The sequence below is a fragment of the Vespa mandarinia genome, unplaced genomic scaffold (genome assembly GCF_050613455.1).
Source record: "Vespa mandarinia isolate Hongniang unplaced genomic scaffold, ASM5061345v1 scaffold_61, whole genome shotgun sequence".
NCBI classification, from domain to species: Eukaryota; Metazoa; Arthropoda; class Insecta; order Hymenoptera; family Vespidae; genus Vespa; species Vespa mandarinia.
The window spans coordinates 135,624-150,878 of NW_028197195.1; the positions used below are offsets into that span (position 1 = coordinate 135,624).

Genomic DNA, 15,255 nt, shown 5'->3' on the forward strand with positions numbered 1-15,255 from the left:
GATTCAATTGTGCAGAATCGAGCTGGATTTTGGTACAATTGGAAAATACGATTAAAAAATATATAAATTATTATAAATATATTAAATACTATTAAATAGTATAATAAGGTAAATACTATTAAATAGCAAGAAACATAACGTAAATGAAAAAACTAAGTTACTTATAATTATCACCAATAATTCTAGGTTAAAATGAACTGTTGAAAACAGCGATTCCAAGCACGAATGAGAACTATTCAAGGGAATATCCCTTATATTCACAATGTTACAACAACGTCTCGTCGGTTAGTCCTTTTCTTTCGTTTATGTTTTTTCTTCTTCCTCTTAACGCGATTCTGAAAGATTCACTGTCACGTCTCTGTAAGAGAAATGACGGCCGGGCCGTTATTTAAAAATATCATATTTTACTCAAGGCAAGCGTGTAGCCACGTTTTGTTTTTATTACACGCTTGGTTCTATTCTTAGTATCTTTCGTATTGTTTGCAAAAAACAATAATAAGACGTATACTACGTACTTCAATATATTTTTAAATCTACGTAATTTTCTTCTCAACTGGAAAACTGCGCTACAAATCGATTCCATTTTCCTGAATACCTTTTAACTTTTTGCATTCCGTACCATTCTGGATGTTGGCTACCAGCTACTCAGCGCTACTTTGTGGCAGAAACGTGCATTTACAGACCCTCGTATTATTTAGTATGGTTTTGGAACTAACATATTATAATGATATTGGACTTATATGAATTGATTGAAATCGAAGAATATATATTTGCAAAAAAAATCAATATTTTATTTGTTATAATTTTGTACAGTGTGATAAACTTTAAAACACTCCCCAAAATGCATTGCAGGCTGATTGGTGCTCGTTTGACAATAATAAGTTGTTTGACGCCTGCCACCAGGTGTTTTCCTGTCAGAACAAACAATGCAATCTCGTTTTTTTCCCCACATCAAGAATATGTAGTTTATTCTTTAACTTATTGACCGCAGAAAATGTGGATGGACGCGTTCTCGATTCACGAAAATCACCTCTCAACTAGTCAATGAGTGCCTTGACAAACTTGTGGTGCGTCATTGACGTTTCATTATTTGTTTGTTTTGAGATACCATAAATAATGTATCAGTTAATGACACACATTTCCAAGTCCCAAAAAATCCGTCATGTTGCGGTGTGTTTTCTTACGTACCACTTTCATCGCTACCGCTATCTATGCAGTCTCTTCGTCACCTTATTGCTTGAATGATATCATATTTATGATTATAAATCTCACTATACAGTGCGTGCTATGTTTGCATACCGACCATTCTTCTACAAACTTGCCTTATCGCTTTTTTCAAGTGGCGCCTTTGAAGTGTTCGGACCGTAGTGAGCACGCATATCGCGTATACGTATGACACAAAACTCGCTGACATTTCTTGGTATATATCTTAGTAATTTTACTATATTTTGATTTGATTTCTTGTGCCATTTTAAGAGAAAACTTCAGGGATACTTGCATGTCTCAAAAAGTTGCGCTGAAATAACTCAATTATCCGTAATCACTAATCAAATTTAATGTCCCACGAGAGGGGACATCCGAATGATATGCTAGAATTATGATGTCCCATGAGAGAGGACAGTGGAGTGCAAACGGTTAAAAATTACTTTTGAACCTGATTCCAACTCGAATATATATAAGTACGTACATTTTCCATTGCTAATCATAATTCATCAGATAAATAGAAAGGAAATATTAGAATTCTGATATTATTACTTAGAAATCTTTTTAAACGCACTTATTTTGTTTTCATTCCTATTTACTGTGATTTATCTCGTATTAATTATTATTTATAAGTCTCGTTTAGGAATTATAAAAATAGTGTTGCGTCAAGGTTGCGTCTGGTTTTCGTATAATTCGCGTCTAGTTTGCGTCTATTGTGTTTGCTAGGTTTAGTAATCTATGCATGCGTTTCAGTTGACTTTCAGTAACCACCTAATAGCTTCTTAATGACGTCTGTAAGCGTCACATTTGCATATTAGAACAAATAGACTGAATCTGAATTGCATCTGCGTTGTATGATTTGAAGAATATCTTTTTAATTTGATTCTAACTCGAATAAATCGAAATACGTACACTTTACTTGGCAGATCTTACTTGAACAAATTAATTGATTGGATATAGAACAAAAATAATTTGTACGTATGTACGTATGTATGTATGTATGTACGTATGTATGTATGTATGTATGTATGTATGTATGTATGTATGTATGTATGTATGTATGTATGTATGTATGTATGTATGTATGTATGTATGTATGTATGTATGTATGTATGTATTTATGTATGTAATATATACGTATACTTATATGTACAAGAAATTAGAAAGGTAAAAAGTTTACCAGTTTTAAAATTGTTCTCTAGTCCGTTCAAACTTGTGATTTGGATGCCTGAGTCTAGAGAAATAAGGAAATAATTCATTAAAGTCTGCATTTGGCGTTGTTATAATAACTACTTTTGGTTTGATATAACCAAAAATGTAAAATCGAAAATCCTTTAGTGTCCAGATACAAGTTTTCAATCCTAGAAAATTTAAATTATTAGAGTTCGATACAAATAGACTATCAAGAAATAATTATCTTTGGTGATAATTCATAATTCCATGCAGATCACTGCATCAGTTTTCTCCAGTTTTTTGTCATTGTGTGTAACGTTTCCTTCATAAACATGTATCCGAAGAGGACATTTTCGACAATGTATAAAATTATCAATAAATGGCTTGGCTTTACGTTTGTTATTTTCGAGAAGACATCTATCAACGTCTATGCATAATATTTCTTCTACATCGGAGATATGTTTTAGATGAACCATAAAGTTAAGATTTGCACAGCCAAAATCTATGGTCTATAGAAACAATATGGAAATAGGAATATTTAGAAAGAAATGGATAATATGATAAGTTTGATTAAATTTATAAAATATCTATCAAAAGGGATGATGATAAATTTCAAGATATACACGGTCCAGAGTTAATGTTAAGTAAATAAAGTGCATAACTATGAAAAAGGATACTAATGTTATATCGGACCTTTCGTATCTTGCCTTCATATTTATCACTGCAAAGTATATCGATCACTGTATTATATCTTTGGATGTAAGCTGGCGGAGAAAATCTTATTTTATCGGATTGATCGTAATCCCGAAGTGCATCGGGATCTATCATGTAATAGATTTCGTTCGATACAATACGCGATGTTTTCATATTTTTCTTGATGCTCCTTTGGTGGCGGGCTCAGAAGCATCATCTACCTGACATATATGGAACGTCATCTACATACATAGCGCTACAATCTATCGCACAATCGTCAGTGATTGACCGAATGTATACTCCAATCGGTAATAAAGCACAGTTATTGTATATTCAATCAATGACGACATTTTTAATTCTTATTGTTAATGCCTCGATTGCATATATAAGTTTCAGTAAAATGATCGAGATCAATTAATCTTTTTCAGTTGTATTATGAAAAAATAGAAAGATTTTATGAATTAAAAGCCCTGACTTTCTGATACAAATATACTTACATGTCGGGAAAAAGCGGGCGCGCAAGTTAGAAAAAAAATCTAAATCAACTTTAATAGCTACGTACATGTCATCCGGATAGAAATGCTATAGTATTTTTATAAAATTCCAAGATACTGGAGGAAGATGCAAGAAAATGCGGAGTTGTATAATGCGTTTAAATAATTGCATTGAATACGTACATGTTACAAGTGATAAAATTACTACAACTTCGTTCGAATTAAGCATAAATAGTTTTGTAAATCTATACGCAATAATAATTGTGAATTTTATAGTGGTCGGTAAGGCTACTTATTAATGAAGAGAATAAAATTTGTCAAAGATTATATTTTCAATTTGATATTTCGAAATGTAAGTGGAAAGACGTAATATCATATATCTGTTATGTATGATTAGATTATAGCGATATTTCGTGAAAAAATGCGAAATCTTGGAGTCGGTACGAATTAATAAGATATCTATAGTACATTCGTTCATTTTTATAATATATATATATATAAAGTTAAAGTTATGCTATACAAGTAATAATTTTATAGGATGAGATAATAATAATGGCGCATATTGGTCATCTTAAAATTAAGCCTTTTTTAAAAAAATTAAAGGCCCTTCGATTAAACATTCTTTCATTTAACTGAACATAGTAATATTATTACTTGACAAAGGTGTTCGATTTACAATGATACATAACGCCTTGCAATATTATATTTGATGCTTTGCATTGAATCGTATTTAAATGCAACTCATTAGTAGCAAAGTAGTAAAGAGAAAAAAAAGTTGTTTAATATTTCGAAATAAATATTTTTAACTTGAAAACAGTTGAATAAATATTGTAGATAAATAAGCTCGAATTAATTGATTATTGTGACAAAATATAAAATGGACGATGAAAAACATACAATAGTGAGTGTTAATGCGCCTGAATTTATTATAAGAACTGATTAAGAAGGCAGAAAAGAGAGAATTTAATTGTTAGAAATTGTATATACCAGAATGATCGTTCTTTTGTCGAGACTCGAATTTTCATTAATTAAATAACAGAGTTTCGCATATAATAAAATAAGACACTACCAACACGTCGGTCATATCACATATATCTTTAAAGCGGTCTCTCTCTCTTACACACACACACACATAGACACACACAATTTGTCAATTTTATCGGGATAACCATGCAGAGTATCATCATGCTAAAGTAAATATCACATGGAAGAATGAAATTTCTGTCGAATGTACACATTGGCGCCCTGCTAAAGAAAGAAAGAATTACCACAGACTTCGTAAAACCGAGTGCAAGCTATCGATGGTATCTTTCACTCGCGGCGGTGACGATAATTTATCGGATTAAATCTTTTAAAAGAAAATAATTTAAATATTTTCATGAAACAAGTTCAAGCGTAGGATTGATCTAATGATATAGCTATTTTATTTCCTCTCTCCAGCCAATTTCTTAATTTTCCTCTGAGTTCCTCCAAACTTTTCGAATTTGCCATATTTATTCTCTTATATTTTACATTTTTTGGCTTTGTCACCGACCTGTAATTACTCCTTATTCTATTGTGCGTCATCTGAAATAAAAAAAGGATTTTATAGTATCGAAAACGAAATTCGAATAGTTAGTAAAGAAATACACCTGCGTCACTTATCGAAAAATATCGGATAGATCATCGTCCTCGATCATCGTTCACCTGAGCTTGTTGGCTTTCATCTCTTTTACTTTCCTGAGAATTAGCTTCCTATGCTAGTCTCCAAAAGCTACCGTAAAGTTTTTGCAGTTTACTCTTCGCATTTTCAAAGTTCTTCGTCTGCCTCTCATCACGTTCCATAGATTTTCACGTTCCAATTTTCCATAGATGAATACTTGCTCGACGGCACGTCCGCAACCGATACCGATTGTACATTCGTTACGTCCATGGTGTTCAAACGAAATCATGACGAAAGAAAACAATAAAGACACATAGATCTTATCTCTCGTTAGTTCTCTTTATTTTTTTTTTTTTTTTTTTAAGAGGACGAATTTCATTTGGTTGAAAGAACTTGGGAAAATTTCGTCATATCTTAATATATACGCAATTTTAAACGATTCTAGTCTTTATAAAGACGTTTTTCACTACGCCATGAGAGCATAAGATGCTCCCCGCGCGGTCCTGCCAACAAATAGCGGCCATCAAAATTCTTTTTTTTTTTCTAATCTATTTTGAAGAGGCGGAGTCAGTCCCCTCGCTGGATCCGATGCCGGAGACGGTCGGACTGCGTCTGCGTTGCGTCTGTGTTACGAGGAGAATTAACGTATGCAAAGAGATCTTTCGTATCTCGTTACATATATCGGTGTTGTCAACGGTTTGTTATAAGAGAATCATTCTAAATGAAATGAGTTCTCGAAATGAAAGTCTACATTATCAAGAAGTGTAGATGCATGCGCGTATTTATGTTATAATGTCTATCTCGGTGGTGCCGAGTCGACTACGGCCTCCTCGAGTACGACGATGCTATCGCTGTCTCCGAGATTGTCCAGTCTGTCGAGAGCATCGCATGGAGGAGATTCTCTCGTTCCTATACCACTCCTTTCCACCAATCTGTTTTCCAATTGCCGTATCATTCTTTGTTGCCTGAGAATAATCGATTCTCGTTGCACCAGGTTCGCCTCGATTTTCTTCTGCTTCCGACAAAGTTGCGATTCGAAGAGAAATAGTTGAGAAGACAACGTGCATAATTGTTCGGCCTTCTTTCTCGTTAGTCGTACCATGAGTCCTGGAAAAGTTTAAATAGCCCGTTTATCTATTATTTATCACGCGCGAACCTTTCATAATCCGCTTTTATATTCTGAATCTTATCAAAAGCGTTGCATCGGTCGGGAATCTTACCTGCAATTTAAGCGTTCTCCGCCAACTTGATATATCTATGTCCTGTTTCACTCTAAGTGCTGCTATCAATGATTTCGCTTCCTCCAATATCACTTCCTCTGAAAATTTTTTACCCTTTCTTCCGTTATAGTCACCAACGGGTAGCTGTACATCGATGTTTCGTCGAAATTGCTGCTGCAAGGGAAAGCCCAAGTTTTATCATCCTCGTTTACGTTCCAAGTTAAGAATATTTACCTCTCTCAAGTGATATATTTTGATCGCTTGTCGATTTTTCTTAGACACGTTTTATTTAAAATGTAATAGAGACATCGATAGCAAGAAATAGAACATTATAGTGTAAAGATGGACTCGCATATCCTACTGTGAGTTTGACTTTGAAAGCACCATGATCTGTGAGGAATTGTGTAGAAAAGTGGTTTGGAGAGACAAAACGGACACCTTTTCTTGATGTCCGGGGAAAAAAGTAAATGTCGTCCTTCCTTTGGAGGAATTCTCCCATCTCGACTACCAATTCGCAAGGATTTCCTCGTCGACCTGTTCCATTAACGCACGCTTAAGCTTCTTGCCTTCCAATTTACGAGTTGCTGTCTCGGTGTTCCTGTTCTTCCTAAGGTAGTATAATCTCTTTCGGTTGTATAACTGGAGATCAATCGGGGGTTCCTCTGCTACTACGCAGAGAGATTCCGTGGCGGTTGTGCGATACGCGTTACTGAGATGAGGGCCGATCGTTGTATCGCGCTTAGCTTTTTAAGATCCCCTGCAGATATTGAACCATCCTGCTGCCGCGTACGTGACCGTAGGGGGTAAACACGCCGCGATAAATAGTGACGGAGTCTCTATTCCTTAGCTGTTAATCTACCTAGCTTTGCAAACAATGGACCGACCTTATCATTAAGGTAACGGCAGTGTGTCGTGACCCCCAGCCCTTTGTCGAAGTGTACCCCGAGGTATCTAACAGATTTCCTAAATTGAGTATTATTGTCTTCTATCCTTATAGTGGGGGGCCTACTATCTAAGTCGGTTTTGTTCGCCGTTTTCCGTTTCCGATCCGAACGTTGTCCTCCTCTTCTACCAATGGTTTTCCTTTTCACCCAGTCGCTCTTAAGGACGATCGCTTCCGTTTTACGCTCAGAGATAGACAGTTTTGCTGACGAGCACCATCCGGTGATGCAATCTACCACGCGATTCCCTTTCTCCTCGAGTTCCTTTCTCGAGTCTCCATCTACGATAACGAGTAGATCGTCCGCGTACGCGATCGCCTTGACTTCTGAGGATTCCTCTAGTATCACGAGGAGCTGGTAGAACATGAGATTCCTGTAGGAGGGGCCAAGGATCGATCCTTGAGAGCATCCTCTTGAGGCCTGCTTTGATATCTCATGCTCTCCCAGAGCGATCTTGACCTTACGATCCGCGAAATAGCTAGTCATCACGTTAAATACGTTTCTCGGACAGTCTCGATCTTGGAATACCTTGAGGACTAGAGGTCACCATACGTTGTCAAAGGCTCCCAAGATGTCGAACAACAACGAGATGACATATCTCCGTGAGGAGGCAGAAACAATTCGACAAATTTCCACAATTGCGTCTTTTGTTGAACGTCCCTGGATAAAGCCAAACTGTTTGTCCGAGATTTTTCCTGGCGCGAGTTTCGGTAAGGCATAACTTTAGCAGCTTTTCTAAAACCTTCCTTATGACGGAGAGAAGATATCGGTCGGTAAGATTTGGGATCTTCTGCGTCTTTATCGTCACCCTTCAAGAGTGCTCTTAAGGAGCCCTCTTTCCAAATAGAAGGGAAGATGCCCCATCGAAGGCATCCGTTAAAGAGATCTACAAAATGGGTCGGGATAACGGCGAATGCTCTTTATAACGGCGAATGTTTCTTTTATACTAACGTTCTTTTTGCAACTGGCAAAAGGATTGGACGTAGTGTTATAAAAGTACGATCATCATTGTCAATAACCGTGTCTTTCTAGAAACTATTAGACCAAATAAAGCAAAAGGTAAGTGTAGTGTTAGCTGAGGTTTATTGAGTAACGTTTAATTAATAACAATATTAATTAATTATATCCCTTTAATTTTAATTAATAATAATATTAATTAATTATATCTCTAAAGAGATGTAATGTGCCAAAAAATTAAAATTACAAGCGTAAACGAAAATCCAAGTTGTTCGAGTGACACCGATGACTCTGACATCATTCCTGTTAGGAAGAGCAAGAAACGTATTTTCAGTAGCTCGGAGAGTAATAGCGATTTTTCGATACACGATGATTCATGTGCAGAGGATCCGCTAAGAATAGCCAAAGAAAATATCGACAATTCTGAAACAGAATGCAATTTTTTTAATGAGAACAAACCGATTAAATACTTTGACCTTTTTTGATTTAGAACTATTGTCACTAATGGTTACCGAAACTAATAATTACGCGGAATATTCGAAGCGTTTTCTTAAACCATCAAATTTATCTAAACCACAGAAACAGTTAACTATAGTAAACTACAGACGTATTTTCATTTGGTTGATAGTTCTTTGTGTTTTTCACCTAGTCATTCTAACTACGATCCCTGTATAAGATTTGAACCCCTTGTTAAAGACGCTAACAGAGTTTTTAAATTATATTATACACCTCATAAGGAATTATCAATCGACGAATCCTTAGTTGGGACGTTATGTCATTCGAGTATAACTCAATACATGCTAAACAAAAAACATCATCGCCGGGGCATAAAATTTTGAATGCTATGCGATGCAGTTTCGAAATATTGTTTAACCTTTTATTGTTACAAAGGTGCAAAATAAAAAAGTAATAGTGACAAAAATACATTTGAGCTAGGATATAATGACGTGGTAAATTTATTAAATGAAAGTAATTGTTTAAATAAAAGATATCACGTTTTTGTTGACAACTTTTTTAGTAGTATTGAATTAGCAAGATATTTATATTTCAACAATTCTTATTTAACCGGAATTATCAGACGAAATAAAAAATATATTCCCGATCACTAAAAAACAGTTAATGTAAATAAAGCGAAATATTTCAAAGATAATAATGTGCTCCTTTGTGCGTATCGCGAAAAGAAAAGCGTAAAAAAAACTAGTAATACTAATTTCAACTAAATGCAAAGATAAAAATGTGACGGTAACAAGGAAAAGGCACGGTAGAGAAATGCATTCAAGAAAACCTGCCATCATTCACTCTTACAATATCTTCATGGGTGGTGTAGACGAATCAGATAAAATATTATACACATACCTTGATGAACGTAGAACTGTAAAAAGGTTGCTTTCAATATCATGAACCGCATGGTTTTGAATGCTTATATTATTTATAAAAAAAAAGTTAATAATAGAGCAATGACCCGGTTAGATTTCATTTCGCGAATTATTGTTGATATTGGGCGTGAATGGATGAAAGAGAGGAGAGCACGAGTTTTTCAACGTGATTTTTTAGACGAAAAAAGGCTACGTTTAGTAAAGTTGCCACAACGCAACTTAAGGAATTGTGTAGTGTGTAGTACTAAAAATAAGAGAAAAAGATCGCATTTGATTTGTGTACAATGTGAAAAGAGAGTTCATCCAACCCTGTTATCATAAACATCAATGTTTTATTACATTCTAAAAGTTACTTTCAATAAAATATTATTTGTTCTTCAAATTTTTCATATTTTTAATTTATAACTTATTTTTTTACGAAATACTATAATATATATATATATATAATATCTCGAATCTATTAGGTGAGGTAATAAACGAAAATATGTTTCTCTGTGAACAAAGTAATAAATCTTTATTTGTTAATTAATAATTATTTGCTATTTATAGTCTTACCAGTGAACAAAGAAACGACAATTTACGTTTATTATTCACACTACTTAAATTTTATTTAATATATTATCTTTTATAAAATTTCTTTGTAATTTCTCGTGCATAGGTCCTATTTTCTAATGTCCGTTTCTCTTCAAAATCTTAATGGCTCGATTTGTAGATAACAAAAGACAATAGAAGGGCGGGACATGATAAGCGCGGCAAATCTAACTTTAGAAAGTACTTTATATATATACATATATATATATATATAATCTATCTTAGAATATATATATATATATATATATATATATATATATATTCTATTAATTTAGAATAGGTAACAACAAAATACAAATTGGATTACTGATAGCGATGCGACGTACATGCGTCTGAAAGGCTGAGCGCGTTTCGAAAAATTTCGGGTGGGCCAAAATTCAGTTGTCTGTTTCGGCCAAATGCCCGACACAAAATCTGAAGAGCACGAAAGTGGCTTGTGGTACGCAAACGGTTAAGGAAAACTCTTGCCGTATCTTGCACGTTCATAATCTTCTCGCGGTCTCGTTTAACCCATTCGACACCAATGGCACACCGTGTGTGCAATGCTTTTACGAGGCTATGAGACCAGCTGCACACCGGGGTGCAATAGTAATGATGAGCAATTTTCAGTTATTCTGAGTAAAATATTAAGAAATCTAAATAAAAGTTGTTTTTTAATTAATAGTATTTGTAAAGTACACAAAAACATAATTTGTCATTCAATTTTCATTTGTTCCAAATAAAACAAAATGTTTTGTTTGAATTTTCGAAATCTACATTTTTAAGAAATATCATTGCAGGAACCCATATATCTAATTCCATTTTTCAAATCTATCATTAACATCAATAGTATCGCCTTTTATTCACACCACCCAAACGAAAATCATTATCTTAAGCCAGCGTGGTCTGCGTATTCAGAATTTCTTACATGTAAAGAAATAATATCTTAAATCTTATTATCTTAAGCGCTGGCTTAGATAATAAATTTTTTCTTTTCTTTGACCCATTTTTATCCGTGAACAAGTAAAAAATTCGTTTCCACCACCCTGTCTCCTTACCCGTGAAAACCGAGCACCAACGACGACGCATAACAGTTCAGTCTTACAGAAAATTCTTCGCAGGAACCAATTGCACAGACGGTGTGCAATCATCCTATTTATGCGAATTGACTTACGAATTGGCTGATTTCTATAGTAAAGTTTTTTTACTGAAAATGAACAAAATGAAAAAAAAAATTTTGATCCTAAGGACCGTGTTCAAAAAACTTCGCGGTCTCGAATGGGTTAAGAATGTTTATAACTCTTTCGACCCGACGTTTACTGGCCTGTTGCTTGTAAATTTAACCCCACGGTTCCGCGTTGGCCTATTCCGAGACAAATTTTCTCCAGCTATTTAGTTTGACTCGTCGTACCTCATTACTGTAGGTCCGCAAGGAAGAACGATATTTCCTCATTAGCTCGAGGCGTGTCTGATCATCCTTTTCTCATTGGAACGCGCGTCTTAACCGCGTTTACCGCTTTCTTCTGGTTCGTTAATGCTAAAGTTCACCATGGGTTTGACTTCCGGTGAGTCTTTTTGCGAGGAATAGATTCAGAGCATGCTACTTATAGGACACTTGTGAGCACGTTGGCTCGTGTCTCTTTTTCTGAAGCCGATCCTAAACTGCTTCCCTCTAGCTTTGCCGCGGCGAGGGAGAGCATGCGCTCAGCGAACAGGTCCCAGTCCGCTCTCCTGGTGTTGAACCTTCTGTTCCCCGCGCCCCAAGCATCGCCACCCCCCCCCCTTCGACTTAGCTCAGCCTTTGAGGGATGTATCGCGATATCTATAGAATTGTGGTCACTGGACGCCCAGTCTGTTCTAACCTTCCATTGGCCAATAAGTCGGCTCATGGATTGTGACGAAAGGGTTACATCGATATATGAGGAATCTCTCGTCGTCCAAAAGATGAGTGGCTGCTCTACGTTATTTAAGACTTTCAGCCCAGATACCCGGATAAGGGCTTCCAGCTTCGAGCCTCTTTCGTCTGTGCTCTGAGAACCCCAGAGAGAAGATCGCACGTTGACATCCAGTGATACGATAAGTCTCCTCGCCCTTAGGGCACGAAGTAACGATTCCAAGTGCTTAAGGTGCTCCCTTATTTCGTCGCTGTACTGAAAGTAGTGCGAAACGACGTAGAAAGAGGAGCCAGATGCTTGCACTTCTGCATAGACGCAGTGCGGAGTGCTAAGCTGCGAGATGAATAATAACTCGATATTCGGGTTGGTCGCCGCAACCGCCGACCAAGGTCTTTCCTCGCGGATGGCCACAACTCTTGTTCCGTTACCTAAACTTATTATCTCAAATCCTATCCCTTACTTTTGGACGTACGGCTCTTGCAAAAACAGCACATCCAAGCACTTCTGGCTATTAAGTTCGCAAACTTCGCCCGTTACCGTTCTAGAGCGTCCCATATTTAATTGCAACAAACGGATTTTTGAACAGGCAGAAATTACGGGAGGGAGAGGGTCCCTAACCGAGATCGTTTCATTACCGTTAATAGTTACGCAGGGTTCAGTGAAGGTGCTTTGTATTGATGTTCCACGTCTATCACGCCGGTGGTCACAGGGGTTACGCATGTAGTGTCCGCTTTAAGAATTCCCATTGGAGAGTCGCTTATTTCAAAGACCGTTTTCGGTGAATCCCGAGGAATTTCTACGCGGTCTTGCTCGATTACCGGATGTAAGGAGATCTTTTCGTGCGCGCTTTTATTGCGGTTGTGGCTATTTCTAGGGGCTGGGACGATGCGTCCAGTAAGTTTTGCGAGGGGTGCATACGAGTGTATACTCGAGTTCGCGGTCGCGTGCTTGTCGATTCGTACCCTGGGTTTTGTTCGGTCTGTTTCCTATTTAAATTGGAAGGACTTATCGCGGCAGCTTTGGCGCTGTGTTTCCCTAATCTAATCGCGGCGTTTAGTATTTACGGTTTTTGTTTGCACGGCTTTAGAAGATGGCTTCGGCAAACTTCTATCGCACCTTTCCAAGACAATTATAGCCTCATGAAAACTGGCTATCACCTGATGCAATCCGGCTTGTGCGAAGCTAGGAACGTAGCGGGGGGTCTCTCGGTGAGTGGCCTCGGACAACGAACGCGCATTCGCCCGGCGGTGTTACTGCGCTCCTACGCTGCCCTACGCCGGAAGTGCATCTACTCGACACCTTTGGGATCACGCTAGATGTGTTCAACATTGCTATGCGCGAGCTTCTCCTCATCACACTAACCGCCCCTGGGAAAGCCACCATCCAGAGATCCAAACGGGAGATTAGTTTATCTTCGGAATATTTTTCCTCACGAGTAACCATCATGGAATTTAAAGGGCAACTTCTTTATTAAACCTAAGGAAAGAAGCCACCAGAAGAAAACTTTTACCTGAAAGAGAAAACATAATCAGTAAAAAAAGGAGAAAAAGACATGAAAGTGAAAATAAAATAGAGAAATGGGACAAAAGGAATGAGACAAGAAGATAAAACAAAATAAGGTAATACAAGGAAGAAATGAAGCATAGAAATAATACGAAGAAAGTGAAACAAGGAGATAAACGAAGGAAATATAGCGAGAAGAATAAAGCGAAAGAAATAAGCGAAGGAAGTAAAACAAAAGAAATATGAGAAGGAATTAATTTAAAGAAATAGACGAAGGAAATAAAGCTAAGGAAGTAGGACAAAGGAATAAAACAAAGGAAGTAATGCGAGAAAAATAAAAGGAAAGAAGTTAGACAAAAGAAATAACGCGAAAGAAATAAAACGAAGAAAATATGACGAAGGAAGTGAAACAAAGAAGTAAAGTATGGAACATAAAATTTGTAGGAACAAAAGAAAGAAACAAAACACGATGATGGGAGTAATGCTTCGTAATAATATACTTATAATAATAGTGGAATGATAATGCAATAATCAAATAACGTTACACGACATGGGGGAAAAAAAAAATTTTAATTAAAGTACTTTAATGAAAGTACTTAGATTAATTAAAGGACTTAAAACTTAGGAATAGATATAAGAAAAAAAAAGTAATAATTTAAAAAAATTATTTTAATTAATAAGTATTTGATGATGCAACCACTCCACCATTAAATTGGTTCCATCATGGCTATCTTATCACGGTCACGTTCCTATGACGAAATATTGAAAATTTTGAAAATTTTAATTTCTTAAACCACGGGCGACAAGGTATGTAGAGCCGTGCCTAAAGTTCCATATGTTTCCCGCGTTTACTAGAATTGAGGTTAGAGTGACGCATGTACGATAACGGTGCAAAAAATAAGATGTAGCTCGTACCACTACACGTAGTTCATGTCCAAGTCCAACAGCCAATCACAGGGCGGCGTGAATGTAGTAGCCAAATAATGTCCACTTGCGCCGACGCTTCCATCGGACAATTGTAAGTAACAGTTGTCTGCCATTTGGCCATAGAGTATACACACGCCATTTCCGGAAAAGCGAACATAACCTCCATGGTATGACCGAGCACATTTGTCCACTAACTACAAGATAGTTATTCAGTCCCCAGTCTTAATTAATATCACATTTTGTTTACCGCTCGCTTATTAACAAGTAAAATATAAATTTTTCATCAACAAAATAAAATAAATCAGCAAAAATTGCACAAAATGCGGAGCACACGGCGACGCGTCCGTCCTGTAACGCCGCCATGATGGAACTCTAACAAGAAATAGGACAATATTATTTAATACGAATACGAAATGATATTTGGTATTTGGTAGGATCGATCGATTGCGTCTTTTCATACTCTTTAGACCCCGAGCCAATTGCTCGCAGGTCTCTATCCATCGACCAAATCGCTTCGCTTTCTCAAATTAAGTAAGTGAACGGAGATTAGATCTAATATAAAAATAATTCTAATCACCGTCGAAAGATTCTGGCAAAAATATCGTAGGAGAGAATATTAAGTTACGAACAAAATATATTGTTATTATATATATAAATATAT

The 15,255-nt window shown here is 36.4% G+C and overlaps 1 protein-coding gene and 1 long non-coding RNA gene across 2 annotated transcripts; both read right to left on the bottom strand.

Annotated features, from left to right (window-relative positions):
- Nucleotides 1-4,412: 4,412 nt before the first annotated feature.
- On the bottom strand, nucleotides 4,413-7,852 carry LOC118450487 (uncharacterized). The gene is given in 6 exon segments (XM_085664495.1): nucleotides 4,413-5,129; nucleotides 5,250-5,394; nucleotides 5,396-5,492; nucleotides 6,007-6,316; nucleotides 6,426-6,599; nucleotides 7,310-7,852. Coding segments are annotated over 6 exon segments (1,446 nt in total). The 3' UTR covers nucleotides 4,413-4,952.
- A 484-nt stretch (nucleotides 7,853-8,336) lies between these two features.
- Nucleotides 8,337-14,933, bottom strand: LOC146872039 (uncharacterized). The gene is made up of 3 exons (XR_014983724.1): nucleotides 14,583-14,933; nucleotides 13,322-13,674; nucleotides 8,337-8,746 (listed from the first exon to the last, which is right to left on the bottom strand). It is a non-coding gene; the product is annotated as an uncharacterized LOC146872039 (long non-coding RNA).
- Between the last annotated feature and the right edge of the window lie 322 nt (nucleotides 14,934-15,255).